The sequence below is a fragment of the Rutidosis leptorrhynchoides genome, chromosome 10 (genome assembly GCF_046630445.1).
Source record: "Rutidosis leptorrhynchoides isolate AG116_Rl617_1_P2 chromosome 10, CSIRO_AGI_Rlap_v1, whole genome shotgun sequence".
Taxonomy (NCBI): Eukaryota; Viridiplantae; Streptophyta; class Magnoliopsida; order Asterales; family Asteraceae; genus Rutidosis; species Rutidosis leptorrhynchoides.
In genome coordinates, this window is record NC_092342.1 from 215,654,639 (window position 1) to 215,669,253 (window position 14,615).

Consider the following 14,615-nt stretch of genomic DNA (forward strand, 5'->3'; position numbering starts at 1 on the left):
TTGTGAGTTTCATTTGCTCCCTTTTTAAATGCTTTTGCAATATATATTTTTGGGACCGAGAATACATGCGCAACTTTTATAAATGTTTGACGAAATAGACACAAGTATTCAAAAATTACATTCTATGGTTGGATTATCGAAATCGAATATGCCCCTTTTTAGCTTGGTAGCCTAAGAATTAGGGAAATGACCCCTAATTGACGCGAATCCTAAAGATAGATCTATGGACTTTGACATGTCCCATTCGGGTTACGAATGCTTTTGTACTTCGATTATCATGTCCGATGAGAGTCCCGGAATGATGGGGATATTCTATATGCATCCTGTTAGTTCGGTTATCAAGCGTTCACCATATGAATGATTTTTATCTCTATGCCGTGTGAAATGCCTGATATGAGATTATGTTTATGAGAAATGGAAATGAAAATCTTGTGGTCTATTAAATTATGGAAATGTTTGATTACGATAAACTAATGAACTCACCAACCTTTTGGTTGACACTTTAAAGCATGTTTATTCTCAGGTATTAAAGAAATCTTCCGCTGTACATTAGCTCATTTTAAGGATATTATATGGAGTCATTCATGGCATATTTCGAAAGACGTTGCATTCGACTCGTTGAGATCATCAAGATTATTATTAAGTCAATTATAGTTGTATGTATTATGAAATGGTATGCATGTCGTCAACTTTCATTGTAAAGAAAGTATGTCTTTTAAAATCGAATGCAATGTTTGTAAAATGTATCATATAGAGGTCAAATACCTCGCGATGTAATCAACTATTGTGAATCGTTTATAATCGATATGAACGGGGCATTTCACAATTTACCTAAGCTCAAAAAGGACTTCAATTTTATTTTTGCTTAAGAAAATGATTAAGTGTAAAAAAAATATTAAAATCCAGGTAATCTTCGTAGAAAAAAATTTAAAATTGAGTTAATATTCCTCAAATTCATTAACGACCGTTAGTCAAAAATACACGATTGGTCCCAGAAGTTCCTTAAAAATTGTACCCATCGTTCTCTTTATCATCTTCATTAACATCACCCATAATCCGCTTCATAAACTTCATTCTCACGACCACCACCACCACCATCATCATCACCACCACCACCACCAAAACCAACACCACCATTTTTACTTCTGTTATCATCATCTTCAAATACGTATGTACAGCAAAATCAAAATCGTTGAAGCTTTAAACCTGTTGAAATATCTTCATAATGCAGCGATTAACTACTTCTGTAAAGAATTCATATCCAATACAATTTCAAAAACCGAAAATCATTAAAGAACATTCATGTTTTCGTCATATGAACACCATAATTAAATTTGAGATTTAATGCGTTTTTGATTATAAAACTTCACAAAAAATGTTTAAAATCACCAATGGAATGCTCGACAACAGATTTTAATCTCCGAAACTAATTAAATTGATTCAATCAAATCGTTGACTATGTAAACATGAACGTTGACTTGAAGATATGGATCTTGATAATGATTTTCAAGTTAATTTTTTGACCTTCGAAGCTCAACTAAGTGATTAGGAACCGAAGTCTATTATCAATTTGTTTTTTTACAAGCTGAAATAATCCAGAGACCTCCATGTCTTGCTTTTATATATGTTCAAGAGTGAGAGCTTTTATGTATATTCGAATCGAAAGAATTTGGATGAAGATGGTGGTGTTGGTAGTGGTGATTGTGGTGGTGGTGGTGGTAGTGGTAGTGGTGGGAATGAAGATGATTAGGAGGATTATGGGTGAAATTTTTAAGAAACTTCAGGGACCAAATGTGTGTTTTTGACCAACGATCGTTAATGAATTTGATTCATATTACCTCAATTTTAAAATTTTTAATACGTAATTCTTTTCTTAAGCAAAAATAAAATTGAAATCCTTTTCGGACTTAGGTAAATTGAGAGTTACTTTAATTGTCAAATTGAGTAACTTAGGTTACATTTTTGAAGGAATTTGCCGATATCATTACTACGAATTAATTAATACATAAATATAATTATAACATCTCAAGAGTTGAGCCGTTATCCTTATCATTGAAAGGACCATCTCAACACAATAAGTCAATAACCTTTCGTTAAAAATACTTTCTTAATTTACATACCTGTGTATCGTATCAAAACTTAAACCTTTTACAAAGATCACTTGTTGCGCTGTCCAAAATCGGTGTTAATTGTCAATGTGGCATCTAACAACTCTTGTGGGGCGTTGTTGGCAAGTTTTTTTTTTTTTTTGTTTATTCTGAACAACGGTAAAGAATCATTCAGGGGAAACTTAACCACCCACACATTTATCTCTCGAAGTTGAATCACCCGCTTCCAACTGCTGCCTAGGAGGAAATCCAGCCCAATCCGAAGGCATGGGTGGTAAAACTCCCTCCCCCACTTCTCCCACAACGCGATGTGCGAAAGATACCTTTGGGTGGAATTCAAGTGTAAAGTGATAACCTTGTGTGCAATGTTGCACCTCACGGAATGCGAACTCCAGATTTTTTGTTGAGAGAAGCAGACCACTACCATATTAACTACAACACAAGATTGTTGACAAGTTTTTTTGTGAGGCGTGGTTGATTTTCAACATAGATTTTCGTGAGGCATTTATCAATATCATGTCATTATTTTTGTGTGTATTCTACTTCTATTTATATCATTTTTTAAGCAACCTCCAATCACCCACAATCTTCCCTACATTGCTCATATTTTCACAGCTCAATTACGTCATAGACTTACCACTCAAAAAGTTTTAACAACCTTATATCACGGCATAGTCATCATAACAAATAGTGTAAGTAACACTCTCTCGGTTTTAGATTAATAATCCACTTTCATAAATAAATACGAATAATAAAATAGATTTCTTTTATGCCTTTAACTTTTACATATAAAACAAAAAGTTAAGTAAAAAAGGGTTAAATTGTAAAGTAAAGAAAAATTACATGTTACAGTCATTTTTTCTTAAACTGTGTGTTTATTGTCTTTGAACTATTGATATGGGACGGAGAGAGTATTACTTTTTATTCATTCTACAATTTTACATTTTACTTTTTACTAACTTTTGTTTTGCTTTATCCATAAACAAAGGAACAAATGGTATAAATAAGGGAGTTCAGAAGTTGTGATGTGGTCCAGCGGTTGGTGGCATGCCTTCTTTAGGGGAGGTCAGGAGTTCGATCTCCGTTAGCTACATATTAAAAACACAATTTCATTCCTGCCATTGAAGTATTCACCCATGACATATTTCCCATATCGTTTGGGGGTAAAGGGGAGACTGGTTTTACTTGGACGTGCTCATGGATCGGTTTTAAGGTTTCCTCTCGGGCAGCGATGGGGGCGGGGTATTATCGCTGCATAGGAATTGTCGAAATGGGAGATAATCGCAACGGGTGGTTTAGTCCCCCTCGGATGATCCCAATAATTGTCAAAAAATAAAAATAAGAGAGTTGATCATCACACACCAAAACTTTATCTTGTTATTTTAATTTTTTAAAATGAATTACTCCTTATTAATTTGGAACATATCAAGAAACAAAAACAAAATCATTAAAATGGAACGAGGGAGTAACAAAAAAAAACCTCCAACAACAACTTATACACTCCATTTGTACGTCTACTACATCACATTTCCATTCTCCCCCTTTAAAACAAATAAATAAAGGTCATCATCATCAATCTATATATCTACGAAATATAGAGAGAGAAAAAAATTTATTAGAAATAATGGGGAGAGGTAGAGTTGAACTCAAGAGAATTGAAAACAAAATCAACAGACAAGTCACCTTCTCTAAACGAAGAAATGGTTTACTAAAAAAAGCTTATGAGCTTTCCGTTCTTTGTGATGCTGAAGTCGGTCTCATCATCTTCTCTAGCCGCGATAAACTCTATGAGTTTGGCTCCGTTGGGTAAGCAATTCTTAATTTTATCAATCATCCAACAACCTAATTAAATATAAAATATTATTAATTTTTTTTTAAATTTAACTGATTACTTATATATAATATATAATTATAATTATATATATAAGTTTCACACTGCATATATATATATATATATATATATATATATATATATATATATATATATATATATATATATATACTTCCTTTTACACTTTGATAAACTAATATACTATGTACTACTAGTACACACATACAAATGTAATGTTTAATTATTTATTTTTTACGATTTCATAATAAAAGAAAGTTTGTGTTTTTAAAATTTTTTTTTTATTATGTTTCAAGTATGGGGAGATCTAATGAGAGATCGACACGTTTTGGAGGGTCTCTTGGTACAATTCGTGATTAGTCTGACGAGGAACAGATCTAGGGTTTTTATATTATTTTATTGGTGTATAAAAACAGTGAAAATCAAATGACTAGTACTTTTCTGATTTTTTTTATAAACTAATTATTTGTTGGATTGAACTTTTGTCTTGTGTGTTTGAATCAATGGATCTATTGGTTCATTCAGTGAATTTTGTTGGAAAATTTCCTGTTTCAATCATACATTTTTCCCTAGGTGATACAAACATGAGCAGAGATAATAAAAAGAAGCTTAAATACTTACTTTTTATAAAATTTTAAAAGGAAAATCTATATATATTATATTATATCATATAGTATAAAAATACGGAGTATTTTCAATTAAATTTAAACTTTCATTTTTTATAGCTATTTTGTATATTTAGAAGTAAAAAATAATCCTGATTTATATTTTAACTATATACGGAGTATTTGTCTAGATTGTAGATATATGTGTTTATAAATCATTTGCAATTAATATTATAAATTGAGGTCTTGAAATTTAATTATTTTCTCAATGAGAAAAAAAGAAAACAAAGAGTAATTATATTTCTTGTTGCCAGTAGCATGACTGTGTTACCGAAGCTTTTTGTAAAAGCATCTTTGAATTTTCATGTGTTCTTCAAAAGTTTTGGATGAATCTATAAATTTATAGCTTTCTGATGCAACTATAAATATTTATTTTCTGGTTTTTGTCCGATGGACAACATGGTGTTTAAAGAGTTCATAAATCTTATCTTTTTGTTAATTTACCATACAAAAAAGTAAAATATATATAGGAATTTCAAGAGTAATATAATCACTGGCTTTAATAAGGTTTATATGGGAAAACCTTTATAAAAATTCAAAAATTATATTTTCTGACGAACCCTAAATTATTAAACAAACGCATTTAACTGAACTTGCAAAAACTATTATAAAATAATGAGTGTACAATATTATGCTCAAGAAATTAATATCTAATAATAACTCCTTTTTATTTTATGCAAATTTGTACTTTACATTACAAATTAAAGTGCTTCTTAGGTTATAAAGCAAATAATTCTTAGAAGGGTAATGATTCGTATATTCTCATTTGTAATTGTACATTACTAAATACGGATATGTTTTAAAATGGTGTAGTAGAAAACACTCTAAAATACAAGGTAGGATATTGAAGCGTATAAGATGTTTAATTGTAGAGGGTCTAATATCCACAAGAGTCTAAAAAATATAGTCAAAATTACAGATTTAAGTCCATTTATTTGTTTAAAATTATAAAATAAAACACCTAATATACCTGTGACTGAAATTTTTTTGTATATATACGATTTTTTGTGTATAAAAAATCTAATTATTGAACATGAACTCAGGGCCGGTCCCGAGTTTTCTAGTGACCCGAGCGAGGCGGTAAAAAAAAGCCCCTATAAATACAGTTCAATGGAAATTGCCGAGATGGCGTATAACATATTGAAAGGCCTTCGATTTAAAGTTCATTTTACTTCTCAAATCTCCGATTATGTATGTATATATAGAAAAATTGGGCCCCTAAAAATTATGGGCCCTGAGCGGTCGATCACTTTGTACCACTTCCGGGCCTCCCATGCATGAGCTACAAAATTAATGGAGCAACCTGCTTAAATATATTTGATTTCGATGGTAAGACTAAATATGACATCTCCTCCATTTTCTTAATGATCACTGAGATACACAAACATATTTATATGCCTTGATAAAACTTAAAGTTACCAAAATAATTTGATATTAAAGATTATAAGCAAATGATATGATATTGTCAATTTTGTTTAGGACCCCAAAAAATGGTAAACATATACAGATTTTAGATACACAAATCTCACTGATGTTACCATGCATGTTAATGAAAATTTTATTGGAGGTGATTTATACATCACTATTTTTAATTATATATCACTAAATATTCATCAAATAGTTATACAACACAATGTAGTAATGCATATCCAGTGGTGTATTATTATACTCCCTCCGTCCCACCACAAGTGTCCACATTTCCATTTTGGGATGTCCCATTTCAAGTGTCCACTTTGTATTTCAACCAATGAGAAGAGGTTATTCTGGAGAGAGAAGATTTCTGATTGGTGGATAATGAAGTTAGTGGGATTTCCTAAAACTATGTGCAAAAAGTAAGTGGACACTTGTGGTCGGACGGAGGGAGTAAAATGGTGGCGTTTGTCAAATGTATAAACATATAATTTAAAACGTGTTTGGAATACTTTTATACTAAAGTTTATTTATGCACCGGAATTTCTTCAATCATATCCTAAGAATAATAAATTCAAATAGTGCGTATTTTTACATTTGATATTACTCCCGCGTCTCAAATTATGGTCCATTATTCCTTTTTGTAATGTCTTAAATTAATTGTTAATTTCTATAAATGAAAAATAATAATGTGAGAAAAAATTATGTGTCCTATTTTATATATGTAAGATAAAAATATAAATAAAGAATAAGGGGTAAGACGGAAAATTAACAAAAAATTACATGTAACATTAACTTTTTTTTTAATTATGTATTTTTTATCTGGAGACAATATATTTGAGACTAATGAGTATAATTATCTAGTATAGAAATAGAAATAACATTAAATTATGCGGTGTGACTACATTAAATTTAAGATAGCATAAATATATTGTACATTTAAATAAAATGAATTTATTACATATAAATAATTGTTCTTAAAATCCAATATTAATCATAATATACAATACATTTATAGATATTAAGAAAAACCGTAAAAGTTAAAAGATGTCATTCGAAACTTTTTCATTTGATGCATTGAATTATATGTCAATTTGTTATAGGACATAAGCTCATTTTTGATATTCTCGTTGTTTCATATTATTAGTTTTTAGATAAAAAAAAAATATACAGTTTAAAAAATTTAATTATTACAATCTACATTTTTTACTTTATTGTCTTACTTCTTACTTACTATATTTTTGTCTTATCCGTAAAATGTTAGGCATATGAAGGAACGAAATTTACCAAATTAATCTTATCTATATATGAAAGTGAACTGATGTGGAAATAACCGAAAATTAAAGAGTGAACTATCATATGTGATTGGAGGTAGTAAAAGTTTAAAACGAAAATGATTAGTAAGATCATGTCCTATTTGAAAATATGTTAAATACAACTGTATTTGTATAACAGCAGAGAGTAAGACAATGTATCTTTTAAATATAGGGAAAAGAAGTTTTGCCTTTTTGTTAACAGCATTTTGAAATCATCAAGTAAACTAAACTAGTCACGCGATCATCTCCCGCATTTCTATAACCAGCCCCCAACTTTTCAATGTATGTATCTTCCTAAAAAAAAAAAAATCGTCCTATTTCCATTAATTAATGATGTTCTTTATGAACTCAAATATTATGCATAAAAAAACATAACTTAAGTTCAATGAAATAGGGTTGCTGCTCTTTGAACAACACATATAATATCTCTTTAGATATGTAGGATGATATATTATTAGCCGTATCATATCAGGATGTACTTATTAGAAACTAATTAATCATATGTGTTATTACAATTACAGTGTTATGAAAACTCTTGAACGATACCAACGATGTTGTTCTAATCCTCACGACAACAGCAACGAACATGAGACACAGGTCGATCAAATCTTGAAAATAAATAAATTGATTTATAATTTATTTCTATCAATTTTTAAATACAATGCCCCTTAATCTAGTTGCTATGATTTGTCTATAGAGTTGGTATCAAGAGGTTTCCAAGTTAAAAGCCAAGTTCGAATCACTTCAACGCACCCAAAGGTGCAAATACATACATCTTTTCATTAGTTATTATGAAGTTAATTGGATCATTTTATTTTAAAAGGTTTTCATGTTTAATCGTGTGAGTTTTTTTTCGAAGACATCTACTTGGAGAAGATCTTGGACCGCTTAATGTCAAAGAACTACATAATCTTGAAAAACAGCTTGAAGGCGCTCTTACGCAAGCTAGACAAAGAAAGGTAATTCGATCGTAATACGTTTTTATTTGGTTCTGTTTGTAAGTTATTTCAATCTTTAGAATCAAGTAATGACTAATCGTAAACTAAATGAACCTGCATAATTTTGTACGTTAACACAGACGCAAATCATGGTTGAACAGATGGAAGAACTTCGTCGCAAGGTAAAATCAATAAAAAGTAATATAACGGATATTTAAGCGTGTGGTTTTCGATCTTTAGATATATGAATTGTATGTTATATCACTAGATCAATTTATGTGTCAGCAGATTAATAAAGGTTATATATGCTGTAAAAGATAATTAATATAACAAATAATGCTAAATAAATGATAGGAGCTGGAACTTGGAGACATGAACAAGCATTTGAAGATCAAGGTCTCACACGAGTTATCTCCGGTATGTATCTTGTAAGGACTAATCAAGTGATCAGTCTAGTAGGAGACCAGTCGAATGCTGACCAATATTGACTTTGACCGTATTAGACTTACATTGACCAATTTTGACTAAATAAATCCGACTTTAAACTAATAAAACCGATTTTAACTAACTAAATTGAACTTTAGACAACATTGACCTAATGAACCCGACTAGTCTGTCTAATCGGGGACTGTTCAGCCTGATCTGGGACTAGTCGGCCCAAGATAAAAATTTTTTTTTTTTTTTTTTTTTTTTTAGAACGGCAGATTTTATTAGGCTTCTAGTAAGCAACTAGAAGCAAACAACAAACAACAATTACAATGGCATTATATGCCAATTGTTCCAAGATACATGTTCTTTACTTCTACATTTTTAGCCAATCAAAAGAAAAACTCCGTATAGAATCAAATAGCTCGTTTTTTCTTCCATGATCATCTGAAAAAATTACGCCATTCCGATATCTCCAAAGAACCCACAAGAAAGTAGCAATAATCACAATGTATGGCTCTCTACGTACATCAATTATTAATACAATGTATGCAGGGGCGGATCCAGCATGGTGCAACCGGGGTCATCCGCCCCCGACGACCGAAAATACTTTAATAATTTTTTATGTAATTTGGATAAAACTGTGCGGAAAAATCTGGTTATATAATATATATATATATATATATATATATATAAGAAGTATAGAGCAAAATATCCCTTGGATCAGCTGGTTATCATTAAGCGCTAATAACGAAATGATCAGAGGTTCAAGTCCTGCAAGTGTTGTTATTAGTTATTTTTAATAGCTTTTATGTGTTATCTTTTTGAGAAACTTACGTCCTCTTAGTCCTTACAAGAACACTTTAGTGCTAGAAATACAAAGGTGTTATAATAATATTCTTTTATAACGTTGTATTTTATGCTTTTTAAAATTCAATTAAATTTAGTAAAATTTTCGCCCCCGTCGAAAACAAATCCTGGATCCGCCACTGAATGTATGTATAAAATGTATTAGTTTGAGACAGATGGACAAGGTTATAGGGCACAGCTTCAATGTCCATGGAACTCTGGCTTATCGCCTACTAATAACAACAATAACAACACCGCTTTCCAAATGCAAATAGGGTACTCTACACACCTATCCTTTATCTTGTACTGTACTTACAAATTACAACTTGTAATGCACAATACTTGTAATTTTATTCTTTCTGCTATTAATGGTTACAACCTGTTCAGGTACAACCAGTTTATGCATGGCGGAGAGGGACCATCAATTCAGAGGAACGTGGTTGGTGAAACTAGTATCCATGGTTGGGTCCTTTGACCATACTTATTTTTCATCATCAACATATATAAATAATCGTATAGATTATTTATAATAATTAAATTATGTTAAGGACTTCATTTTGCAGGATGATGTTTTTGTGATGATTTGCAATAAAATTAACTACGATTGCATGAGTGTTTATATTTATGTAAACATATACATATGTTTAAAACATTCATGTGTGTCTATATGTCAATATTTATATTGTTTATGTCAGTTATGTCTATACCTGATAACGGGTCGAGATAGGTCGGGTTGGGTTAATGATTAAATGGATATAAGCCGGAACGGGTCATGGGTCGCAATGGGCCAGAACTAAAAATAGGTCGAACGCATTGGGTCGAGACTCAGGTCGGTTGAGCCAAGACCCGTGTCGGTTGGATCGGGCTAGTAAAATGTTCTTGTTTATATTTTTGATGTACCTCTTTCGAACACGCGTCCCGAACACAAGTCCCGAACACGCGGGAAGAAAACGCACGTCGAAAACGCGCATCAGGAAAGAAGTGTGGAAAAACATGCTTGGGGAAAATCGTTTCGGGAAACACGCGTCGGAAACGCGCGTCGGAAACGCGAGATGGAAACGCGCAACGAAAAACGCCCGTAAAAAACGCCTCCTAAAAACGCGCGGATATATGCGCGTCGAAAATGCATGAATAAACGAGAGTCGATATCGCGTGTCGAAAAAGCACCTCGAAAAAGCGCCTTGAAAAATGTGCCTCGAAAAATGCGTGTCGAAAACGAACCCGAAATGTAACATCCCACCTTTTTCCGTTTTCTTTTCCGTTATACTAATTTAAACTCCGTTATATGTTTATAACATCTCCCGTTAATACGCGTTTTAAAATATTCCGTTTAGGTATTTTCCGCACCCGACTACAAACTCGAGGGACTAAAATTGACACGGGGCAAACTAGTTGACTAGGTCACCTAGTCTACCCCAATCACCACCATTCAACCATCTCTCACTCTCTCTCTCTTTCTCTCTAGCAAGAACACACCCAATTTCCAAATTCATTCAATCATCATCTAAATTCGATCTAGGAGGCTTACAACAAAATAAACTACATATTTGGAATCCTCTCTTCATCCTCTTCAATTTGATACCAACTTCATCTCATTTGGGTAACTTTCTAAAATCACTAATTTTATGTGTTCTTGAGATTTTTGAGTTATAAAGTTGTTAATTAGTGTCTATGGCTCATTGTGATGTCGTGTATGTAATTTGTATGCTCGATTTGTTGTTTTTGGTGTAACTAGCTTGAATATGAAAATTGCTTGCTTAATCTTTGATTTTGGATGATTAAAAGTTGTTTAATTGTTAAAGTTCATGTATTAAATGTGTTACTAGCATCATTAGCTTCAAATTGATGTGTAGGTTGATTAAGAAAACTTCAAAAACATGATTATTGATTTTGAGATGTTTGACTAGGGTTTGATAGTTCTTGACATGAATTTTTGGATGCTTGAATGTCATGGAATGTTAATTGTTAGTGTTTAGTAGTAATGTATGCTTCATTACCTTCAAAACGGCATATCATATGTGTGAATTGGTTTCCCGAAACTCAAAATGCAATTGATGAACTTGAAACTTAGAAAATGGACTTTTATTGTTCGCTTGATGAGATTTCGGCTATTGTAAATGATGTTATTGTTGGACCATAAGTGCTTAGTTGTATTCCTCGTCAAAATACCTTTCCAACGATATATGATAGGCATTATAAGTGTTTGCGGGTCAAGAGTTGGGTTGGAAAAGGTTTTGGTTCGTGCATACTTTGAAAAACTGACCAGAATTCTCTGCCCAGATGGTGGCGCGGCGCGCCCCATCCCCGCGCGGCGCGCGGATTGGCCTGGTCAGATTCTGACCTCTTTGTCCCATTTCACGTGAAATGTTTGACTAGCTACGGACCTCCGATTCACATGAAACTTGTTCTAACATGCTCATATATGATTAAAAACCTCAGAAAAATAGTTCGGGACCCGACCCGAACATGTTGACTTTTTCGTTGACTTTGACCCGACCAAGTTGACTTTTAATCAAACTTAACCAATTGTTTGTGCAATCGTTCTAACATGCTTTTATACGTGTACCTTGCATGAAACATGACAATTTGATTCACATGCTATTATGATCGAGTCTTAACGAGCCATAGGACTAATTGAACATCTTTGAACTATCGTGTTTACCGTTATTGATACAACCTATTGTTTAGGTCAAGACTAGCATTGTTCTTTGCACACGTTTACTTGTTGAAGTACTTTACCACTCGTGCACTCAAGGTGAGATCATAGTCCCACTTTTACTCTTTTTGAACTTACATTTAGGATGAGAAAACATAAACATTTCTTTACTAAGTGAACACAAGTACAGGAAGACAAACATTCTACATACGAGTTTAGAACAAAAATCCTCAATTCGATTATCATTAGTTACACTTGCCGGGTGTAAGCGAGAACTTATGTTGTATGGATCCATATGGGTTTGACAAACCCTCATTCAAACGGTTCGCTACCGTTTACGAATGAAATATATTTTCGAGAAACAGTGTATGTTCTAGCACTAAGTGATGGGGTTCAATGGAAGGAAATGTTAAGCATTGATAATTGGGTGCTCGTGAAACAAACTTTTGGAATGTATTACTATTAATTCATTGATGCAAATCTTGTGGTTCACTTGTACTTACTTACTTAAACCTATGATTTCACCAACGTTTTCGTTGACAGATTTCTATGTTTTTCTCAGGTCCTTGAACGATACATGATACATGCTTCCGCTCATTATTTTGATACTTGCATTGGATGTCGAGTATATATGCATACACAGAGCGTCTTTTGGCTACTTTTAAATTGTGTCGCATAAGTTTCATTTGTACTTATAACTTTGTAACGTAACTTTTGGATGAACAATTCTTGTAAACTTGGAACAATCTTTACATTTGAAATGAATGCGACATATCTTTTGGTCAAACGTTGTTTTAAAGACTTATGACCACGTAACGGGACCTAAGTAGACGGCGCCGTCAAACATGATTTGGTCGGGTCGCTACACGAAACGTGGCCCGAAAACGCGCCTCGTAAAACGCTCACAAAAACGCGCCACGAAAACGGGAGACGGAAAACGCGTGCATGAAAACGCCCTGCGAAAACGCTCCCTAAAAACGCGCTGCGAAAATGTGCAGCGAAAACGCACCTTGAAAAAGCGCATCGAAAAAGCGTCTGGAAAACGTGTTTCGAAAACGCGCCTCAAAAAATGCGTCTCGATTTAATGTTAATGGGACCCAACTAGGTCTAGCCTATTATAACACCCCAACTTTTTCGATCATTTTTATAATTAACGAACATTACTAAGATAACGAACTTGAAACTTAGGTTGTCCAAAGCAAGCGAACTCGGTTAGAAAACCAAAACTCATGAAAGTAACAAAATGGGTAACGAGGTTACCAGAACAAACTATCATGGGTTATCATTGAAATGTCCCGTTCATATTGATTATAAACGTTTCATATTGATTGGTTTTGTTGCGAGGTTTTGACCTCTATATGACACGTTTTTCAAAGACTGCATTCGTTTTTTTTATTAAACAAACAATAACCTTTATTCTATCGATAAAGGTTTAATAGACATAACGTAGATTATCAAGAAATGATAATCTAAAATACAACAGTTACACACGACCATTTCATAATGGTTTACAATAATATTTTACAACAATTTATTTTTCCGAATGTAGTTTTTAAACAATATCATACAAGCATGCTGACTCCAAATCTTGTCTTTAATTTAGCATGCAACAGTGGAAGCTCTTAATAATCACCTGAGAATAAACATGCTTTAAATGTCAACAAAAATGTTGGTGAGTTATAGGTTTAACCTATATCTTAGATTGTAATAATAGACCACAAGATTTCATTCTTCATAAATAGCCATAAAAAATCATTCATATGATGAACACCTGGTAACCGATATTAACATAATGCATATAGAATACCCCCAAAGATACAGGATTAACACATCTGTACAAAAATCAAAGTACTAAAGCATCCAAACTCTCAGGATGGGGGTCGTTAGTGCCCATAGATCTATCTTTAGGATTCGCGTCAATTTGGGGCCAGTTCCCAAATTCTTAGGTTACCAAGCTAAAAAGGGTGATATTCGGTATTCGTAATCCATCATAGAATTTAGTTTCAAGTACTTGTGTCTATTTTGTAAAACATTTATAAAACTGCATGTATTCTCTGTAGAGACCCGTCCTAATCCATCCGGACGAAGTCCATATCGATTACAAACGATTCACAACAGTTGATTACATCGCGAGGTAATTGACCTCTATATGATAAATTTTACAAAAATTGCATTCGTTTTTAAAAGACAAACTTTCGTTACATCGACAGTTGACAGGCATGTAAAGCATTTCATAATATATCCAAATATAATTGACTTAATAATAATCTTGATGAACTCAACGACTCAAATGCAACATCTTTTGAAATATGTCATGAATGACTCCAAGTAATATCTCTAATATGAGCAAATGCACAGCGGAAGATTTCTTTCGTACCTGAGAATAAACATGCTTTAA

At 32.6% G+C, this 14,615-nt stretch overlaps 1 protein-coding gene across 2 annotated transcripts; it reads left to right on the forward strand.

Annotated features, from left to right (window-relative positions):
- The first annotated feature begins 3,724 nt into the window (after nucleotides 1-3,724).
- LOC139872012 (protein AGAMOUS-LIKE 6-like) lies at nucleotides 3,725-10,149 on the forward strand. Of its 2 annotated transcripts, none has more exons than XM_071859797.1 (8): nucleotides 3,725-3,914; nucleotides 7,870-7,945; nucleotides 8,046-8,107; nucleotides 8,208-8,307; nucleotides 8,427-8,468; nucleotides 8,641-8,703; nucleotides 9,728-9,837; nucleotides 9,949-10,149. In XM_071859797.1, exons 1-8 carry the CDS (start codon nucleotides 3,733-3,735, stop codon nucleotides 10,034-10,036), a joined length of 723 nt encoding a protein of 240 aa, XP_071715898.1. In that variant the 5' UTR covers nucleotides 3,725-3,732; the 3' UTR covers nucleotides 10,037-10,149. The 2 variants fall into 2 exon arrangements, with proteins under 2 accessions (XP_071715898.1, XP_071715899.1); XM_071859798.1 differs by having other exon boundaries at nucleotides 9,738-9,837; nucleotides 9,949-10,071.
- The last annotated feature ends 4,466 nt before the right edge of the window (nucleotides 10,150-14,615 follow it).

Excerpts from the sequence above, each read along its gene's own strand:
- LOC139872012 (XM_071859797.1), top strand. The coding sequence starts at position 3,733 with ATGGGGAGAGGTAGAGTTGAACTCAAGAGAATTGAAAACAAAATCAAC. Across the intron at positions 7,946-8,045 it reads GCAACGAACATGAGACACAG|AGTTGGTATCAAGAGGTTTC; the intron begins GTCGATCAAATC and ends ATTTGTCTATAG. Across the intron at positions 8,108-8,207 it reads TCACTTCAACGCACCCAAAG|ACATCTACTTGGAGAAGATC; the intron begins GTGCAAATACAT and ends TTTTTTTCGAAG.